The following is a 22,701-nucleotide window of genomic DNA, read 5'->3' on the forward strand; positions in this document are numbered from 1 at the left end:
CACACACACACACACACACACACACACACACAGATGGTATCTAATCTGCCTTTATGTGAATTTTATAAGTTTGTTATAGATTGATAGATAGTTAGCTCGATAGATAGATCAGTTGTGTGCCTATTTCTGTATACCGATATGTATTTGTCCAGCACAGAACAGAAAGTTGGTAGTGACTGAAGCTAGAGAGAGAGAGAGAGAGAGAGATAATTATTTGTCTAGTTTCCTACCTGATTTGGATCCCTTACCTATGTATCAACCAATCAGTTTAATTTTTAGGTGTATCTTTGTTAAGCACTTGCATATGAATCGAGATACCTGTTAATATATCTATCTGTCTATCCATCTATCATATCAGTCCGTCTGTCTGTCTATAGTTTTTTGTCTATCTGTCTCTCCCCCTAGGACGACGAGTTAGTGGTGGTGGAGGCAAGGGACGGCGACCAGGGAACGCCTCGCAAACTTCGCTACTCCATGCAAGCGGCGTCAACACAGTATGCTCCCTTCTTTGCCATCAACCCAAAGTCAGGTGAGAGAGAGAGAGAGAGAGAGAGAGAGAGAGAGAGAGAGAGAGAGTCCATCATTTATACAGTTCAGGAATTTTTATGAGAGAAAGAGGGGACATACATTTACACAATACAGAAATTTTTTTGATCTCTGTATAATCCATATTTTGTAAACGAATTTTTTTTTTTAAATATTCAAAGGCAGTGTTTTCCTCAATTTCCTGATTTGTTTTCCTCTTTCTTTGACCACGTTTATAAATTAAGATTGGTGAAGTATTTGCAGTTTAATCTCTTCAGCCCTGTAACGCTTTTTGTCATTTTTAATCTGCTTAACGTCTTACGATTTAATTCAGTTTTGGAAGCCCTCCTCGTGGTGAAGGGGTTAGTGAAGGCTGTATATAAACCCCCTCCAGTTTGAAAAAATCTCAAAACTCAATAAATAAGAAAATGAAAAATATAAAAAACACTCTCAGGGCCATAAGGTTAAAAATAAGTTAGAGGATTGGTGCTCGCTTTCCAGGGCACTGTATTTATAATTCTGCTAAGCTTAAGATTGTTTAAGACTGATTGTGTGTACGGTAATCTTCACTCACTCGACTACTAGACATCAGACTGTAACAGTCATTGTTAACCCCTTCGTCGAGAGAGAGAGAGAGAGAGAGAGAGAGAGAGAGAGAGAGAGAGAGACGTCTTTTTTATTCCCCCTGCTATCAAATGGTTTTATTTAGTTAACTCCTTCAGTAGAGAGAGAGAGATGACGTCTTAAAATTCCTACTGCATCCAAATGATTTTATTTAATTTGAGTCTTTGAGACAGGAGGAGTTGTTTAATGCTAAATGTAGCTCATCCAACTGAAAAATATCTCTGAGCTGAGCAAAGTCGTCTGGAGGTAGCAAGAATAAAAATCAAAAGTACATCATCGGACTGATGAGGTTAAGGTGAAAATTTACGAAAAGTACAACGATTTGTGATTAGTGTTAACTGTTATGGAGTCATCTTTATCATAGAAAATTTTCATGGTGATTTTATAACCAAGACCCCCTGATTGATAACCTTACGCAACACATTCATCCAGCCTTCCTGTTACCTCCTCAGCCTTCCCTTATGGCTTAATCAGGGCCTTTCATGATCATCATCGTGGTAGTCATTTATCACCTTCATCACCTGGACACACGGTATTCACTCCATCCTTGGTGTTCGTGCCTCCCCCTCCCTCTCCTCACACCCTTTCCTGTTCCCTCCCTTCTCCATTATGTTCCCCCCGCCCCCCAAATCTCTCGCCGCGTCCCCCTCTCCGTCTCTTTTTCCCCCCTGTCTCCCCTTTCCCTCTCTTTCTCCATCCTCTCGTCACGCAAGAACTGTACACTGCAAACCACCCCACGTTATATAGTATTATCAGTTCTCTCCCCTACTGTAGTTCATTCACCTTAACTTGAGGGAGATTCTTGTCCTTTTACAGCTAAATTCACGTTGGTCTGTGATAAAACAGTACTTTGCTTTAGAGTTAAGTCCTTTCTCTATCAAAGCACCTCTTCTTGGTATCATCATATTCTTGTGCTAATCTCTTGTTGCAGCTTAGCTTTCAAGATAGAGAGATGACACTTTTAAACCTAGTTTGTGTGAGGAGAGTTTAATCGTGGCATTCATGGTAGCCGTGACAGAAACGCTCCAAAGCTTCTCTGTAACCACTTGTCCCAGGCCTTTCTTTACCTCCTTTAAAGTCCGTACCCTCGTGAGCTTAAGGCTTTTTTTTTTTTTCCCCCACCACCTCTTTGTTATATATTTAGCCTGAATATTGCGCCATATTATTGTCTCTTATAAGGAAGAGGGCCTCTAAGCCGACGAGAGTATGGTCCCAAGCCTCTGCCCTCATATGGTATTCCACTTCCTCCTGCAGTCTCGTTCTTGTTTTCCTGTTCTCTGTCTTCCATCGATTTCTTATTTGTTCATTTTTTATTCATTCCTTATGTCAAGGTCGTATACTTTTTTTTTTTTTTTTACCGTCATTCATGATTCATTTTACAGTGGTCACCTTGGCACAATGGTAAGATTCTTCCTCACAACACTTGTTACCCATGTACCCTGTATCTCTCATTCTTTATCCGTTCCACTTGTCAGAATCAACTTGATACAAGACACAGTCCCTCTCACTACACCTTGTACTGTATACAGTACGCCCTTGGCTCTCTTCTCCACGTTCTCCCATCAACTTCACTTTATTGAATTGTCATTTCTATTTGTTCCACCTGTCAAAACCAACGCAGTCCTCCTAAAAATACTTCGTAACGTTATCGATATTCCTGGTAGTAGGGGAGTGTGGGCACCACCATCCACTCACTCGATGTATTGGTGCTTTCAGATGGCTACACTAGGTGACTCTCCGAATGGTTTGGTGTAGGCCAGGAAACTTACTATGCTGGGTGGTAACCATATAACCAGATTACTTCTGGTGGTCTGGTGGGCTAAGGTGTTCCAACTGGAGGGGGTCTGCATGGGTTTATATTCGAGGGATGGTCAGGGTTTATTGCTCACATAGTTCCACTCAGGGATGTGAGACTGGTCACTCTTTCCCTAAATGTCAGGTCTCAGTAGCCTGGCCCAAGGACCCTACTCTCCTGATGGGGAAGAATTGGATGATAGATGGATAAATTTTCCTCCTGATTTCTCAGTAATGGAGCAAAATTAGATGGATAAATTTTCTCCTAATTTCTCAGTAAATGTAGCAAAAATTTAGGTATATTTTTCAGTTTTGGCTTAACTTTTATTGTAAGAATATAGAAAATATGGTAACTTGTAGGCTGATTTGTCCATATAAGGCAGTTCCTGCCGAAGGGTTTGACTGTAGTACAAGAATTAGCCAAGGATGTGGTAGGTGGGGGCACTCACCATCCACTCACTTGATGTAGTGCTGCTCTTGGGTGTCTACCCTTTCCTCTCCTCCATCCTTCTTTCCTTCCATCCTCTTCAGTCTTTCATTCCTTCATTCTTTCCATGTCCTTCTGCCTGCGGGTGACTTTACACTCCCTCTTCTGTCTGTCTTTCCTTCATTCTTTCCTCTTCCTTCTGCCTGTGGGTGACTACACTGAGTGACAAGCCAAATGGTTTCCTGGACACCAGGACACCATTTACTACACTGGGTGGTAACCATATAACCAGATTTTGGCTCCTGGTGGTTTAGTGGGTAATTATTGTGCTCCGGTAGGATTGAGCCGGTGAAGGTTTATATCCAAGGGGTGGTTGAGGTTGATTGCTCATGTAATGCCACTCAGGGATGAGTGAGGCTGGTCACTCTCATCTTAAATGTTGAGACCAACTGCCTAGCCCCGGGCTCCTATGCATCTCGTGGGGCAATGTACGATTGGATAATGGATGGATGGATTAGCCAAGGATAGCAAAGGGGACCAGTGAATTATCTTTGAACATTCATGTACAGTACAGTCATCAACATCATCATCATCATCTTTTTCTCCACCTGAGGATGGGATGAAGTAACCATAACAACATCAACAATAACAATAATAATAATGATAATAATAATAATAATAATAATTCCACCAGGTGCCATCACACTGCAGAATACGGTAAACAGGCTCCTTGAAGCGATGACCACGTTTGAACCCATCCTTGTGCGTGTGACAGCCACTGAGATGGAGAACGAGGAGACCAGGGACCCAGAGAGCACATATACATCCAGTGTGGAGATAGCATTTGTTATTATGGATTCTGATATGATGATCCCAAAGTTCAACTATGAGAAGTGAGTAGAGAGATGGAGAAGGGAAGGGGGGAGAGGATACATGGGGCATTTATTATTATGGATTTTAGTATGATTCAGAAGTTCAAGTGTGAGGGGAGAGAGAGAGAAACATTATTAGGTTTTGATGCTGCTGAGATTATAAAGAAAATTATTGATTGTCACTACTGTAGTTTTGTGGCTATATGTGCATCCTTGCCACACTATTTCTCCACCATTAACACTGCAAATTGCTGTATTACAGGTATGTTGGCGAGCTGGATGAGAACAGTCCCACGGACACTGTTGTCTCATTTCCCAATGCCTTCCTCAAACGGGTATGTAACTCACATGTGAAAAACGAGCATCTTGTAGTGCATTTGTTGTAACCTGACAGAGATCACCAATCCATTTCAGCGTGGTTAATGGCCAGTTCCACTCAGAGTGGAGGGTTAGTTCATTAATACTCAGCGAGACTCATAACTTAAGACTCAGTTGCTTTAATGCAGGCACAAGTCCGTGTTCAAGTTGCTGGAGTGGATCAGTTTCATCAGATGAAAGCAAACCTACTACTGTATAATAAACAGACATCAGAGTGCATTGTCTTATATTCTCTAGCCTCTTCATCCCAAGAATGTCTTAATCATATTATTGATGCTGTTCCCAGGTGATTTTATTCAGCTTAGGAGCAACATATAAAACTAGAGGTTTTATATGAAGATTCCATTAACCCCATCAGTATGAGAGATCTTTCTTTAGTTTGGAATTTAGCAAAAGTAAAATATAAAAGATGCCCTTGGCTTGTCTGTCCAGGGGCATCCACAAGATATTGTGTGGAATGGGTAGGTATGGGCAGCTTAGAAGATACCTTTTTTTTTTTTTGTTTTTTTTTTTTCTCCCATGTGCTAAGTTAGTGTTATTTGTCATTTCTGTTAGAGTAAGGTTACACATAGAAACATGAGAACAGAGTTTTTCATATGATGTCAGACAGACTCATACAGTGAGCAGTGAATCAACTCATTTATTGACCACGGAATTAAAGTGAATTATTCATTATATCCACAATACTTCATTCCATTATTCTCATTGTCAAAATATCCATCCATATTTCACTTTATCTTTATCTCTATCTGTCTGTCTATCAGTACTATATAATATGTTCTGTAAATGAGGAGAAAAAAAAATAGTGGTATGGCAAGTGTCCTTCCTTGCTTCAATCTGTGGATGCCCATGTATCTGTTGATGATTTTCACATGAAGTGTGACGTCTTCCATCTTTAAACAGGGACTGAAAGGAATGTTTGCACTGTCACTGGAGGGTGATGAGGGAATCTTCACAGTGGAACCCAGCATTGTGCGTGACTCATCGGACTTCATCATCAAGGTCAAGAACTCCGCACTGCTGGACTATGAAACGCGAGCCTTTATGGAGTTTAAGGTGTGTGATGCTTTGTGTCACAGGGCCCAGATCCACACACATACTCATAATCACATCCCTCTCCTGACTGGGATTTGTTCCTGGGAAGGACTATGAAAAGAGAGTGCAAAAACTTTCATGAATCTTACTCTTCCTGCAAATCAAAATTTAAGTTACAATAGGAAGTTGCTTATGAATTTGTTTACAGATATAAGCCCAGAGTCATTTTCTGGGTGGCATGGGAGGCTTTGTAGTACAGTACTGCTTTCTTGGTGATATATTACACTTTAATGTTATGCTTTATGCTCTTCTGTCTATCTGTGTGTCTATTGCCAGATGCCTTAATCCTGAAAGGGGTGGCCACAAACAAATCGCTTCCATGTTGCCCTGTCCTCCACCATATCACAGCCCTGCTCCCAGCTCACACCCCTCCTCTCTCATATACCTCTCCACTCCATCCCTTCATCTCATCCTTGGCCTCCCCCTCCCTCTCCCCCCCTCCACCTCACTCACATACATTGTTCTCATCAGTCTCTCGTTCTCCATCCTCTCCACATGGCCAAACCACCTCACTGTGGTTCTCTTAACGCTTCCTGTCTCTTATGAATATGCTCTTAATGTGAATAAAATTTGCATCAGTAAAAAGGACTTTGAGGTGTAATGTGCAGAATAAATTGTCGAGGAGGTACAGTCCTGCATAGCCTCCTGTGACACCTAGAATGCAGTATTCTTGGCTGGGATGTTCACCTGCAGCCACAACAATTGAGGAATGACAATTAAAAAAAAAAGGGGGGGTGGGGGAGGGTTCACTTGATGGTGGCTGCAGTTCTTGCCTTCTTCCACGACAGTTTAGAACCAGTGGTAAAAGAGCATTGAAAAAAAGAAAAATGAAAGAAAAAGAGAGAGAGAGAGAAGAACTAGATCATATGATAATGGCTGGGATGTTCACCATCTACCACAGTAGTTTAGAATTAATGATAAGAAACTCAAAAGAAAGTTTAGGATCAGTGTATTAATAATTAAAAATAATGAAACCCTTGTTTTGTGCATTTGCATAATGTGCTTTGTCCATCCATGTCTGTTCTTTGTCAGTTTTTTGTACTTCCTTAAACCTCTACACCATACCATCTCATGCATTTATATGCTATATTCAGCAGTCATATTGGCCTTCCATTTTTCCTCCCACCCCCAAACTTGTCTGCATAATGGCAGTCCTCATTATAATCAGGGATATGGTCCAAATACATAACTTTTTCCTTACTGTCACTAGGGTAGACTAGGGGAAGCTGATAGATTGGCTGTACAGGTAGCAGTGAAACTTTTCACAGGCAACATATAACTAGGATTTACTATATACCGTAGTCCTACTCTCACCCTTGTATCCTTCCTTTCTTTGTGATCATACAGTACTTTCTCATCACATGGTTAGTGTCTGTCTGTCAGTCAGTGTGCTTGTCTGTGTATTATCATTAGCCTTATGCCATAATCCCAGAGAAGATGGCCAGGAACAAAGTACCTTCACTCCACCTGATGTTCTGCCATTAAGTGGCCCTCACTTCATCCCATGCTACAGTAGTGTCACACATTAAGCTCCCTACTTAATTTTTACCACCTCATCCTTAATCACCCTTCAGTCTCCCTGTCAGCCTTATGCATACACTTTGTCAGTTGATTTCTCATTCTCCACTCTCCCCACTTGGCCAAACCATCTCAAGGTTCTTCTCTTGACACTTTCAAGCACATTCACAAAAACTCCACAACATTTCCAACCTTCCTCATTGTCAGTCTTGTCTCTCCACATAACTACACATTCTGCTAAAGTGTAGATACATACACTTACAACATAATTCTATCAGTTACCCACTCTGTATTACAGGTGGTGGCACGGCAGGTGTCAGGGACTGGACAGGCCTCCAGCACGGCCCTGGTGAGAATCAACCTCATCGACCAGAATGACAACCCGCCAGTGTTCTCGCAGCAGGTCTACCAGAAGGAGATTTATGAAAACATCACTGCTGGCACACCAATCATCAGGGTGAGACAGCAAAGGGAATTAATATTATTACTCTTACCATTATTATTATTAGTGTTAGCATTATTATCATCAATATTGTAATACAAGGTGTTAAAGGTAGAGCTTGTTTTTCTTTTTTACTTTTTGAAATTCAAAATTCAGACCTCCCAGTGTACAAAGTGAGATGATGGTGATGATAATGATTGATTTGTTGAAAGATCCTTACAAAATTTATCAATTTTTCTCTAAACTTTATGTAATTCTGAAATTAAAACACTCCATGTACAGTGTATGATGATGATGATGACAGTGACATAGTAATGATGATGATGATCACAATGATGACCCACCATGCATGCTGTAGGTGGTGGCTACAGATGCTGATAAGAATGTGTTTGGTGCCATCCGCTACACTCGGCTGAATGGTGACTTGGCAGACAAGATGCAGTTGCACCCTAACAGTGGACTCATAACCTGTGCCACCAACACTGGAGACTTTGATAGAGAACGCAACCCAGGTATTCATTTAACTGGTATAATACTTGAATTAATGTATATATACTGTATATAGTGTTGAACTGTCAATAAATGTCAGTAAATGGAATGTGAGAGACTTTATTAGAATACAATACTTGTAGTAGAGTGGCTGGAACAAGTTGGAAGGGTTCAGTATTGTGGAAACTATTCCTGAGTTTAGAAAGAAATGCACAGAGGCCTTTTTGTCAAGGCCACCCAACACAGGATGCAGCATCAAGTATATAGTTCATTGGGAGTTCAAGATTATCACTCCAGCACCTATATTTTAGTGATGTTTCAGTTTTTGCCATCATTCATAAAACTGCAATCATCAAGGGAAGTGCAGCCTTCATGTTTGATGTTCAGTTGTGCAATGAGCATAAAGTGTGCTGGTCTCCGCATTGCTATTGAATGTGTGCTAAGTAATTTGGCATGTAGACTGAATATATCTTATGTTCCCAGTTGTTCCTTAAATGTCTGTCAGTATCACGTCACAGCTATCACACTCATCATCATCATCATCATCATCATCATCACATAATGTCTTGATGACAGAATTGAAGCTGACAGTAGAGGCAACAGATAACAATGGCCTGGGGAACCGTGCACTGGCTGGGATTACATTGCAGCTACGAGATGTTAACGATGAGGCGCCCATCTTCCTCAAGAGCGTCTACCAGGCCGTCATGAAGCCAGACCAAACGAGCCTCAGGACGCCGTTGCAAGTCCAGGTAAGGGCCAAACAACTCAGTTAAACCCACTCATGGTGGAGACAGCTCAAGTATTATATTCCAGGTAATACCAGGTGATTACAGTATATTGGGCTTAATGTCTACCAGGCCATCATGGAGCCAGACCAGATGAGCCTCAGGTTGCCACTGCAAGTGCAGGTGAAATCCAAGCTGCTCTGATTCTTTAACCCATTGAGCCCAAGGATGTAATTTTCATCTCATTCTTTCTGTTTCATGATTCATTTATTCAGCTTTGGATAGACTGTGTTTGAAGAGGAGGGGAATAGATATAGCCTTTAGCCCAGATAGTCTAGGTGATGTCCTTCTTAGTTTATTTTTGCTACATGACTTTCAAATAACACTATTCAGCTTAGAAAATGCCTCCTGTATTGAAGGGGTTGTTGAAGCCTGTATCTAGCCCACCATTTCATAGATTATCTCCTGAGCTGAGTAAGCTCATTTGCTGGTAGTAAAGGTAAACTTTATATGAAGTCTGCTGGATTCAGACGATTGACCCTCTCATGATCAGGACAACTTGATTATTTGATTTCAGCAAATGCCAGATTATTATATTCAGCTGAGAGTGAATCATAAGAGCTTGAGTAATACTGTTACTATTAACTCTTGTGGGATAACTTTGGTATTTTAATGTTTTTGACACCAGACATAATATTGAGAAAGAATGAATCATAGGAACATGGGAGTGTTAATACTGTTGCTGTTAATCATTTTGCGCCTTAGGCAACTCGGATACTGTATATTATTCCACTTAACACCAGACAATTTGATTCAGCTGAGATTGAGTTGTAGTTATCCAAGAAAGTTAAAATTACCATCATTTTCTTCATGATCACATTTTTTCACCTTGGTATTGGGATATCTCATGGTTGTAAAATGATCTGCAGCCTTGTTATTTCATTCATGGATACCTCATTCACATTACTTGGGTACATAATTCTTCATCTAAACCATTTCAGTCTGATGACATTTTCTATTCTTTTGTTACTGTCACCAGACAGTTTTATTCAGATTAAGAGAGCCCCATGATAGTGAAGTGGATTGTGATGGTTGTATCTACTCTGTCAGATTTGAGAAGTCTCTCTTAAATGGAGTAATATTATCAGGAGATCACAGGAATAAGATAAATATGCTGTACTTGGAGTGGAGGGGCTAAAATGGAGCACACTTTCTCCTCCATACATTTCATTGATGCTTCTCTCTCTGATATCCATAGTAGTTCATGGTTTTAGAATTGTATGCATTCCTTTTCATGTATTTCATTTATGTTTCATTGATTCTTAAGTTTCAAAGTCTCTGACTGACAAAGAGGCCTGGCAGAAAAAGGTATCGTAGAAGTGGTGCAGATTGGTATGTTAAAATAATTTGGATATGTTGAGAAGAGAGAGAGGAGGGGGACTGGTGGAGAAGGGTTATACATTTGATTATGAAGGGGAGAATGACGAGAAGCAGACCAAGAAGGATGTGAGAAGCCCTGTGTGGAGAACTCTGGGATAGGATATAAGTAGGGACATAGCTTAAGATCATGACACACAGGCCAGTATTCTCATCAGGTAAGGAAGCTCTGTAACACCTTTAAGTGATTTATTTTGTTTATTACACCTTACTCTTCTATTCTTTGATTTAAAAATCCTTCCAACATCTCCATAATCTGCATAAATAACATACAAAAGGATTCTGACTGCCTATATCCAAAAATAAATCACCAAGGAAGAGGTGTTAGGGAACTTTCTCACCTGATGAGAATATGGTCCATAATGTATTATCATCAGGTGAAAAGACCTGCACACAATAATCTGGTCAGTGGCTTCCAAACATGAGCATAAACATAACATAATTCACATTAGGAAGACTCTTTGCGTAGAAGATGGTAATAACAGATGTCAGTAGACCCAGAAAATTAAAGTTATAATTACAGTGAGATAATGTAAGAGAACTATTGAGAGAACATTTCTTTAATGAATATCTGTAGCAGGTATTTATTGTCTGAAACAATGCTGTTGTAATCTGTGTCTTACTGTCATAGTGCCATGCTTTGATGAAATGGTTCAGTGAATTATACAGTGCCCGCTTTTGGAAAAGTCGTTTTATTGGGTCCAAATCAGACTGAAACTGTTATAATTGCCCATTAAAACAACTTTCCCAAATGTGGGTTAGAGCACTTTGCTCTGGTTGAAGGGCCGAGGTTCGAGTCCACCCGAGAGTCATTGGTAGACATCAGGAAGGTCATCCGGTCATAAAGTGCTACATGCTTCAAACCTAAGTCCATTACCCAGGGGCAACGTCTTAGCCATTATCGAAAAACTGGGCCATGGAAGGTGGGGGCGGACATTGTATTCTGTTGTCATCCATTCTAAATTCATACCCAGGCAGTGGACAAGGATGCAGAAGAACCCAACAACAAAGTGCGCTACAGGATCGATCCTGGACCCTTCAGCTCCAATTTCCGTGTGGACAGCCTGACGGGGGAAATTACTGTCATCAAACAGCTGCCTGTCTCCTACCCTCAGGTCAGTTCATCCCCCCTCCTCTCATGTCACTATTTTGGCATCAGTACCCCGTCAGTGTTTACATCGTGGAATCTGTTATAACAAACTGTTTCTTGTCCCAAGCAGGGATCAAACTTTCATCGTTTCAAACAACAAACCACTTCTTTTACTACAATATTTGATCATCTTTACCAAACAGTCACATACTAGTGATAGGCTGTTCCTATTGGCATTGTCCTTAATCCCTAAAGTATTACAATATCTTTTTATTTTGCTGATATTGACAAAAAACTTTATATAGTTTTTAGGGAGTCATCTTGCAATAAGGAACTTGAAATAATGTCTGTTAACCCATTTACTCTAAGTACTGATTGATTTATTTGTTTATTTATTTATTTATCTTTATTTTTACTATTTGCAGACAGTTCACTAGCATAAAGGAGTCCTCATATTTAATGGACTTTGGACACTCTTCATCAACCCATTCAGTACAATGATGTCTAGCATTATTTCATTCTTCCTGTTGCCAGATTCCTGTATTCAGTTTATGGTAGACGTTTTATACTGATTGGGCCAGAAACAACATCCATTAACTCCGTCCAGTACAGTGATATTCTTTACATGCTTCTTTCTTGCTACCACCAGCTGATTTTATTACATCTTTCCACACCAGGTAACAGGCCTGACCACCAGGGAAGAGAGGGCTTATGAAGATGAAGTTATTAACCTTAGTGTCACTGCCTATGATCTGGGTAAGAGCTTAGTGTGTGTGTGTGTGTAATTAACATGGGATTGAAATAGTTTGATGAATTATGTATGGAGGAGCACAGCAAGGGTTTGGCAGCTCTTTTTAACTTTATGGACAATGAACTGACTAAATGACAGCTCATGTGAAGTACATCCATAAAGAAAAAATTCCCAGAAATTATGTTCAGATTGAAAGGTAGAGCCAAGATTCTGCATGCTTAAATGATGTGTGAATGATTGGCGTATTTCACTGAACATGCTGTTGATTAGTTCTCCTGCATTAAGAAAAATACCCCTAAAATTATTTTTCAGGCTGTAAGGTGAAGCCAAGATTCTGCATGATTAAATGATATGAGAATGACTGGTGTCTTTCAGCGGACATCCTGCTGCTAGTTATGCACTAATGCTATCTGCTTTCTTGTTTCATAGATAATGTCTTACCCTATCCAGAGATGGGAAAAGTCAGGATAATGATGGTGATGGGAGAGTACTACTTTTCAATTCTTTGTTCATCATCCTAGCCCAGTTTCCTGTTAATTTCAGTGTGAAGGGATAAGCTCCGTAGTTTGGGAAAAAATAGCAAAAGATAATGAGGCTCTCAGCAGAGTACTCTTTGAAAATTGGACGTACAGTGCGTCTTTTCTGCATGTCAACACAGATTAATTTTTGTTTAGAACATGAAAAATGCTATGCTCTCTCTTTTTAAAGTTTGTATTAATATCTGTTTACATCGTGAAAAATGCTACATTCTCCCTTTGTATGTTAAGGTCTTGAGTTATTGTCTGTGTAGAATTAGAAAACTTCTTCACTCACATTAAACAGCTGTACTGAAGTTAATGTTTACAGTACAGTATTTAGTTGTTTACAGTATTTAGAGATGGGAACTTCTCCACAGTTTTTTCAATGTTAGTGATGAAGGTAAAGGTCCAGATTTTTGTTCATTAAGACTTCTTCACACCTCCTCCTGATTTATATTATCAGTATTTGGCTAGCTAATATTCTCTTGCATGTTTTTCATACAGTCTGTGATGATATTAAAAGACCCAGATAACATACAAGAGAATATCGAGATGAAATAGGTAATATATGTATTGCTAAGGTTAACATACAAATACCAAGATGAAGTAAACAAGATGCATATTGCTAAGGCCAACATACAAAAGACTGTCAAGATCAAGTAGACAAATATATATTACAAGAGCTAACATACAAGAGAATGTCAGGGTGAAGTAAACAAAATACTCATATATATTGCTAAGGAAAAGGTGCTGAATAGCCTTCTAAATAGACAAGAATACAGGTTAAAAACTTTAGAATCAGGGAGCTACTTCACACTTCTCTGTCAGTGCTAAAGTTAGTGTCTTTTCACACTTTTCTTCAAGATCAAGGTGCAGGGTTAGTTTAGAAGAAAATGGTGAATGGGCTGCTGTGAAAGGATATCCTGATTTGGGAGATAATAGGAGGAAAACTAATACCCATATGCTTAATAATGTCTCTCATGAACAGGGTCTCCCCCACTTAGTACAACGGTGCCAGTACAGATCTACAGGGAGGAGTTTGTGGAGCGCTTCATCACCTTCATCTACCCACGCCCAAAGATTGAGGTGGACGTCCGCAGGGTATGTTTAGAAGGAAATGATGAACAGGCTGCTGTGAGAGGATATCCTAATTTGAGAGATAAAGAGGAGGAAAACTAATAGCCATATGCTTAAAAATTTTCTTGTTGTGGTATAATCATCTATTTGAACAGTGTATGGCACTTTGACTTCGAGACACTGAGTTTTTCATTTTTCTGTCTATCTGTCTATTTATTGCCAGACACTTTAATCCTGTAAGGGATGGCCACAAACAAATTGCCTTCATATCACCCAGTCCCCCACCATTTCAATGCCCTTCTCCCAGCTCATGCCTCCCTCTCTCATATACCTCTCCACCCCATCTCATCCTTGGCCACCCAGTTCCTTTCCCCCCCTCTACCTCACTCACACACACTTTCCTCGTTAGTCTCTCTCTCTCCATCCTCTCCACATGGCCAGACCACCCCAGTGCACAGTATTTCTTCTGATGCTTTCTGTCACATCCACATCCACACCACAGCACTCCTTCTTTTCCTCATTTGTCAGTCTGTCTCTCCATGTAACTCCACATACTCCTCCTAGATAACACATTTCCACTGCTCACTTTTCGCTTGTGTTCTTCCAACAAGGTCCAGGCTTCATTTCCATGCAATAGTGTTGGTATCCCGATACTGTCATGCAGAGACTTTTTTTTTTTTTTTACTTCCATGCTCTCTTTCCTGTTTCTTATGACTGCTTTCAAAGAACCGGCAACCTTTCTTCCGTGTTGTACCCTTTCAAGCTCTTCACCCTCCAAACTTTCATCCTTACTCATCACACTAACCAAGTACTTAGATGTACTCACATTTTCCATTTCCTCATCATGCAACCTCATTGTACATCCAGTGACTTCATTTCTTTCGAAGACCATAACTTTACTCTTCCCTACATTTGCCCTTAGATTCCATTTCTTACACACTTCCAAACTCATTCACCAAACTTTGCATTTCCCCTTCATCATCACTTAACAGTACAGTATCATCTGCAAACAACAGTACAGGGAGTTTCCAAATGCTGCCTTCACTTATTAGGGATGCTTCAACATCCACTGCCATACCTTGTATCTCTTTCATAACCCTGTCCATGTACAGATTGAACAACCATGGAGACATGAAACATCCCTGTTTCAATCCAACATTCAAATAGAAAAGTTCACTCAATTCACCATCCACACGCATTGCAGCCTCAGCCCCCTCATACGTACTCTTCACAGCATTCAACAGCTTCCCATTTACCCATATAGTCTTAATTTTTTCCATATTCCTTGTCTATGCCCCTTGTCATATGCTTTCTCCAAATCCATGAAGGCTACATACTACCTCTTTCCCTTCTCTAGAAACTTTCCACTAAAGACCGAAGAATGAATATCTGATCTACACATCCTCTTCCCTTTCTAAAACCTCCATGTTCTTCACCAACTAATTTTTCATTTTTCGCAGGCCGAAATTGAGGGTACACTCCGGACAATCACAGGTGGTGACGCAGAGATCCGGACCGTGACGCCCTACAGCACCCATGACACCTCCAGGTTCCCACATCCCTATAAGTAAGAGGTGGCGGCTGAGCGGACCTGACCTGCCAGTATACCATGTTGTGTCTCACCAGTGTAACTCCACCTGACCATGGCCCATATTCTCGTAAGCTTAAGAGGTTTACCAGCACTGCTTCTGTAGCATTGTAATTTGTACATTGTGCAGTATTATTCTCTTGTATGTTATTTTAAGTCTGTTTAATATTGATATATAGATAAATAACAGTAGAGAACAGTAACAAGCTGCATGCAGAAATAAAATGGCAAGGAAAATGTACTGTACTAGGACGCTTCCTAAATCAATGAAAATATGGTTTCATGGCCAGTATTTTCATTAGTTAAAGAGGCCACCTAGTACAGTACTTTTTTCATTCCACTTTATTACTGCATATGGCATGTTAATATTCTTTTGAATGTTATTTATGCATTATATGTCAGTTTTAAGAGGATTCAAATGACATGCAAGAGAATAGTACATTATGATATGCAGAGTACATTGCCAAGGAAGAATAATTTAAACCTCCTATGCCAGTGAGAATATGACCCTATGTCCAACTTGTGTACAGAACCTTCCTCACCTCAAGTTTGGCGTGACTCACAAGAAATAATCCATTAACTATGGCAGAGCTTCACATGCAGACTTACAATAATTTTTCTCTATAACAGTTGCTTTACAGTATTTCTTTCTCCCTGTGATGACTCTCGTATGCACATGGCAGTGTTGCAGTGCTAGGATAAGTGTAGTTTTAGTTATTGTGGTCCCTCGTTCATATGAACGTGCATCTAGTTGACTGCAGACTGAAGTTACCCTTCTCCTGCCGTCCACCATTCTTCTTTTAAGGAATGGGTAGAGAGTTGTAGGATGTTTGTATAACTGAGTAGTCAAGCTGCCTAGATATATTGGTGCTACTGCATTAAGGCATCCCTCTTCAGCTCTTAGAATAAGCACATGATTGCATGAATACACATATCAGTTGACTTGGTTCACACAGTGTGTATTCATTGCTGTATTTACTATAGCACAGAATACTGTCACATGTTGGTCAAAAATAATTGAGGAAAAAGGAATAATTTGAGGCAGCTGTATCTACAGTAAGATTTCCTTTTGCAGGAAGGACAAGGAATATGAGATGATTCTGCACTCTGCTTTCTTTGCTCTTCCCTCAAAAATAAATCATAGATATGACAGGGAATTTATTGTAAGTTTGTTTGTGACTCCTGCCTCATATTTTGTGGCACAGTGTCCTCAAAGTTTTTACTACTTTTACAACCTCATGTATATACAGTATTTATGAAGCTGCAGATATCAGTGGAAACAGCCTGACGTTTTATATATGTTTTCAGTAACATAAATGGAAACACTCCAGTTTTTTTTGCACAAGTGTTCAGTGGTATTTTCATGTATGTTGTTCTGACACAGATTTACTTACATTTCAGCTTTCAGTGTTTTTAACTGGGTGTAGCATATAAATTTTACCAAAAACGTTGGAAACAGTGCACAACTAAACAAGTCACATAAGAAAACAAAATCAGATTGTCATGCACAATTATGTAAAATTTAATACAAGGCATGTTGTTACTTTACACTGGATGCAAAAATAAATAATCACTAAGTTCCATTTTACACAGAAAACAAGCTTTTCACATGATAACAGATTGTCATTTTCATTTAATGATTGTGAGTGAGACTAGAACCTAAGTGGAATTTAACCCCTTGAATTTGGTGATTTTTTTTTTTTCCCATGTTATTCTTGCTACTCAGTTTTATTTCATTCAACTTATGGGATTCATTTAGTTGTGGTAGGAGTTAATGGGGTTTGTTTCAAATTCCTTCATTATAGCAGTCATCATTATAGCTAAAAACATTCGTCTGCTGATACAGTAGGAAGACTAAAATATAAAGTGTGTAATTGGAATATGTGGGTTAAAACTATGAGATCGTCAGACTATAGTGCTGTACTGTAGTTAAATAACTTAATTTTCAGAACTGCAGTCATAAGTAAGAGACTCTAATATGATAATACCTTTTTATGTATAAATATTTTCTGCCATGTCCAAAAGACTTTATTCACAACAGGAGAGGCTTTTTGCTCTGGAGGGGTTATGTATATGCAAAGCTACTTGATCTGGAGGAATTATGTATTGGCAAAATTGCCTGCACTAGAGGGGTTTTAGGTATAGGCAAAATTATGTGCTCTGGAGGGGTTAAGTATAGGCAAAATTACTTGCTCTGGAAGAGTTATGTACACTGTATGGAAAATTGCTTGCTCCAGAGGGGTAATGAGTAGCTGAGAGTTATTGATATGAAAGAGTTATACAGTGTATTTCCATCATTAATTGTTTCCACTGTATATTACAGTACCTCCTAAAAGCTAATTAAATTTTGATGACTGTAGCAAGAATAAAATAAACTAAGGTACAGTATTATCTATTCAAAGTTTGATGTGATATTGGCATTTATTGTGGCTTATGCTGCACCCATGCCACCTCTATATTAATGTGTGTGTTTGTGTTGCTGTATATTCATCATCACACCATTTAAGTGCCAACGCAGTTTAACAGTCAGTATATGAATAACATGGAAGTGAGTACTGGACTGCAATGCAGATTTCAAGTGATTGTGGCAGGTGAGGCATCCCACCGTCGATTCACTTAGTGTAGTACTACCTTCAGATGACTCTACAGTGATTGACAAGATAAATGATTTCCTATACTTTAGTTTATCTTTTAATACATAGAGTGGTAACCTTATAACCAGTAGGTGGACATCTAATAGTTCATTGAATAAAGGAACTCCAGTTGGATATTACTCATAAGAATTTATGTTTAAGGGATGGTTGAGCTTTATTGCTCACATAATGCCACTCAAGAGTGAGTGATTAGTCACTTTTGCCTTAAATGTCTGGACTGAGTAACCTAATCCTGAGTGCAAGCACTTCTGATAGGGCAGTATAAGATTGAGTGATGATGATGAATCATCCATCCATCCACCCATCATCCAATTTTTTTTTTTTTTTTTTTTTTTTTTAAAGGATACTAAGGGCTCAGGGCTGGGTTACTGACGACGGTCATTCCAACAGAGGGTGGCCAGTGACTTACTCCAGTCAACATTATATGAGCAATTAAGCCCCATGCAAAATTGACTACAAAGGAAGAGGTGCTAGAAAGTCTGTTAAGCCCATGAAAATACTCCTTGTATTTTGATGAATAGTAACATTATATGATGGACTACACTGTAACTTTGTGATTTGGCAGGTAGGAACACTGCAGGGTGCACAGTATTATGAAGATTCTGTTACACAGACCATTTGCTCTTAGATTTAAGGTGATTTAAATTGGTCTAGAATGATCTGCTGGCAAGGTACAGTAATTTGTGTTGGCAGTCAGGCTTTGTTTTAGTGCTGCAGTTCAGTCATAAACAGGCTTTAGTATATGATGAAGGAAACCTAATGCTCAGTGCTTTGCTTAGATTTTTTTTTTTAATGACTGACATTTTTATAGAAGTTGCATTTGCTCCTAATTAGAAGTCTGCAGTACCTTCGACATTCATATTTTGACACTTCGTGTTTTCATTGAGTGTAGTGCTGTTTGTTTCAAAATCCAAGCATGTCAGGAAAGTGAGGAAGGAGCAATACAGTAATATATTTTCTGTATGAAAAATTACTCACTGGCAAAGATTTATATGCTGTAGCTTAAATGCCATCATTATTTAATATTGTGACTGCACTCATGTCCTGGTAATAATATTCCATGTTTAGCAGAAAATTTCTCATTGTTGAATAAGAGACATATAACCTATTATTCCATTATTCCATCATTATTTAAGGTTGTGACAACACAAATGCATGATCAAATAATGAACAGTGTCACGTGTGCAGTAAATGGTACAACCACACACCATCACCTGACTCCTGTCAGTGGTACAGCTTACAAAGATATGAGTGTGACAGTTGATTAGCCAGGTGCCTTACTCCAGCACAGGTTGGCCACAAACAAATCACCTCTGTGACACCTTGTCCTCCCCCATCAAAATGCCCTCCCTCCTACAGTACTTGCACCATCCTTAATCATATACTTCTGCACCCATCCCTCCACTTTATCCTCTGTCTCCCCCACCCTCCACCTCACTCAGTAAACTGCTCTATTACTGTATCATTAGTGTGGATCCAAGCGTTGTCCTTTATTTATATATCCTTGCTGTTGCCAGATAAAGTGATTCCACTTATGAAAGGCCTCTAGTGCTGGAGGGGTTTATGAAGGCTGTTTCGTATCCCTCGAGGTCAGAAGTTTGTTTATACTGAATTAATGCAGTAATCAGAAGATGTCAAGAGTAAAATTATAATGGTATCCCCAGGCTGTAGTGGTTAAGCTTAAAGAATGAATAGAAGGGGAAAGGGGAGAGTGAGAATAGCAAATCTAGAGAAGGTAACCTTGCTACTGCTTAGGGTAATGCTGTTGATAAAGAGGAAACATGTATCAACGAATAGCCATTAAAAAAAAAAAAAAAAAAAAAAAAAAAAAATGTGATCTGAGCCAAGAGCCCATCATGGTTGAGTTAACTGACATCTGATAGGCACTCAGTGTTCACCCCTGGCCTGGTTACTGTCTTTTGTTTCTGCAGTTATTTTCTTACTCTGGATGGAAAGAAGAGAAGGAGGGTATTTGAACAAATGTTAAAATGATCTCACTACCTGTCATTGTTGGTGATGTGGACATGAGTCTGCAGTTGAACAGTGATACTGTAAATTGTACTTAACACATTAAAGGTGAGATCACCACTTGCTTACTGTAAGTGCAGAAGGACAGCATTAGATGTTGACATCTGTCATGCTGCAATTTCTGTTCATGGGAAAATACTGGATTATGAGTTGTAAGGTACAAGATAATTAGCAGACTCATTGAACTTGACATACTGTATTGTCATTCAGGAGATTTGTTTGTGGATATTTATGTTGTAACAGCTTGGGGAAAAAATACTATGAAACAAGAACCATCTTTGTATATGAAGATTATTTTGGCAGTCATGTTTGGATTTAGTTGAGGCAGCTGGTAGGTGTAATTTTTCACTCTTCTAATATATGCAGGACACTTAGCTAAGCAACTGACTCCCATACTTCAGTATAGATATTACTGGGCAAGAACTGCAGCGTTTAGCTATTGCAGATTAATACAGCATACCCAGCAGACTTATTTTCCCTGATGCTGTGTGAAGCATAATATCTTTACAGTGCAGTTCAGCAGTATGCGGTTAATATCGTCATAATATGTAATATAATGTTAACGTAATGTGGTAATGAAACTTGTAGTTACATTGTAAAATAAACGCCTCCAGGTAATGGACATTCCTGGGATACTTTTCTGGCTACTGCTAGACTACATCATTCACTAAAGAGCAGCTCCAGCTAGGTGGAAAATGAACATAATATTCAAACCTATTATTTGTAAAGTATCACTCACTGTCAGTGTGAAATCATTTATGTCCCCATCCTGTACAATTTACCAAGAGATCAGGAAGATGTAGCAGGTGGAATTTTTGAAGGCTGTTGTTATTAATGTTTTTACTCATATATACAAGTGTATATGTTGTCTTCAGCTTGAGTCACAGTGTTTTGGCTGACGTCCCTTCCGCACCGCCCCACCTTGTTGTTCTGTAATGTAGATGGTAACGGGACTTCATACGCTTGCTCCCACTTTCTGTACATCCAGTTGAAGCCTTAGTATACTGCCATTCTCTGTAAGGCATGAACTGATAACTTGTGTACAGGGATTCAAAAAAGTATCTGAAATATTTCTGTCTCTACAGTTAAAGCAACAACTGAAACTTTTGTAAATATTCTGTTAATTTTCACGAATGTGTTTGCAAAATGGGCTTGGATGATGATGATGTAATGTATGCCTGCTGTTTTTATCAGTGCAGCATGAAGAGGGAACTTTGTACAAAATATGAAATACACCAATCTCTCAAAATTGACCTAGGTAATAACTCAGAAACAGTGCTCATTGTGAAACTATTGATTGTATTGGTTGAAGAAACTTTTTTGATGTAGTGTACATAATTTCAGTTCTCATGTATTTAGAGCATTTTCATAGCTGATTGATGTATTCCACTCTTTGAAAGTTACTTAGAAGGTGGGACATGCAGCGAATGCCATGTTACCCTAAACTCTTATATTCTAATACTAGATGTGCTTTTGAATTGAATATGTAATTTGTTTTGCAGTGATGCTATTTCTTTTGCTAAAATAGTCAAGTCATGCTTATAGTAAAGCTTTTACAATTTGTATAGCATAAATATTATGGATAACCATTAGTGATTTCAGTTAACAAAATGAAATATATTAGAACTTGTTATATGTATCTCCTTTTAACATATTGTTTTCTTACTCCCACTGCCCTCCATCCTTCTTTCCTTCCCAAATGTCAATCTCTGCACTTCCCTTATCCCTAACATCTTCACCTGAACCTTTGTATTTCTCCCCATTCTCCTCTTCCCTGTACTTCTCTCCTTCCCCCCCATAAAAACACCACCACAGGAGTGTTGTTACAGCCCTAGTGAGGAACAATGTCAACACAGTAGTGGATATTGAGAAGATATTCGAGCGGCTCAATGGCACCCAGCCAGTCCTTAAGGACAGTCAGCAGGTGTGTATGTGTATTTACCAAGTTGTAGTGTAATGGGGTCTGTAAATGCCCACATTGCCGGTAGCCAAAGTGGGAACCTCTGTTTGGCTCAGTGGTAACGAGCTAGCACTTGTAGCATGGGTGCCAGAGTTCGAATCCCAGCCAGGACAGTATGATTAATTTGCTAAGCTATCTTTCAGTTATTACATTGGTTGGCGGGAGTGTGGGATGTTAGGTGAGGCTTGGTTGGCAATTTGACGTTGCTCCTTAGTTTGCTGACAACATCTTTGTCCTTATGTCCCAGAGATTAGCTGTTCGGTGAGGTTTGCAGTATCCCCAATGGTGGCCTCCAGTGCAGCGCTACCATGTGTTTTCAAAACTCACCAAATTAATCACCAAGGGGAGAAAAGTGGGGTGTAATGGGGTCTATAAATGCCTCCATTGCCGGTAGGCAAAGTGGGGATCCTCTGTTTGGCTCAGTGGTAATGTGTGCGTGTTTTGAGTGCTGGGGGCCTGAGTTCGAATCCTGGCCGGGACATTGTGATTAATTTGTGAAGTTTCATTCCAGTTATTACAGTAGCAAACAGGATTTGTGGTCAGCATATGAGTATGTTGTCCTCTCTCCATATCTACAGTGCTTTTGTCCCATCTAGTTTTAAGCACATGGATGTTCTTTGCTCACACCACACTTCCCCTTTTGAGCTCTCCCACATATCTGTACTTTTACTTGAGAAACTATTTCTTTTTTTCTTTTTAACAATTA

General features: G+C 39.4%; 1 protein-coding gene across 1 annotated transcript in view; it reads left to right on the forward strand.

The window, feature by feature from the left end:
- The window catches only part of LOC145408486 (uncharacterized), a 96,312-nt gene that overhangs the window by 69,244 nt on the left and 4,367 nt on the right, over positions 1 to 22,701 (forward strand). The window contains exons 7-18 of the mRNA XM_080279222.1: positions 406 to 529; positions 4,065 to 4,263; positions 4,505 to 4,577; positions 5,524 to 5,676; positions 7,532 to 7,690; positions 8,034 to 8,202; positions 8,756 to 8,916; positions 11,304 to 11,444; positions 12,097 to 12,175; positions 13,677 to 13,789; positions 15,226 to 15,332; positions 21,854 to 21,959. Coding sequence (XP_080135348.1) covers positions 406 to 529; positions 4,065 to 4,263; positions 4,505 to 4,577; positions 5,524 to 5,676; positions 7,532 to 7,690; positions 8,034 to 8,202; positions 8,756 to 8,916; positions 11,304 to 11,444; positions 12,097 to 12,175; positions 13,677 to 13,789; positions 15,226 to 15,332; positions 21,854 to 21,959 — 1,584 coding nt within the window. The remainder of the gene's footprint in view (positions 1 to 405; positions 530 to 4,064; positions 4,264 to 4,504; positions 4,578 to 5,523; positions 5,677 to 7,531; positions 7,691 to 8,033; positions 8,203 to 8,755; positions 8,917 to 11,303; positions 11,445 to 12,096; positions 12,176 to 13,676; positions 13,790 to 15,225; positions 15,333 to 21,853; positions 21,960 to 22,701) is intronic.

This window comes from Coenobita brevimanus, chromosome 8 (genome assembly GCF_032717465.1).
Source record: "Coenobita brevimanus isolate Jiangsu-jjx chromosome 8, ASM3271746v2, whole genome shotgun sequence".
NCBI lineage: Eukaryota > Metazoa > Arthropoda > Malacostraca > Decapoda > Coenobitidae > Coenobita > Coenobita brevimanus.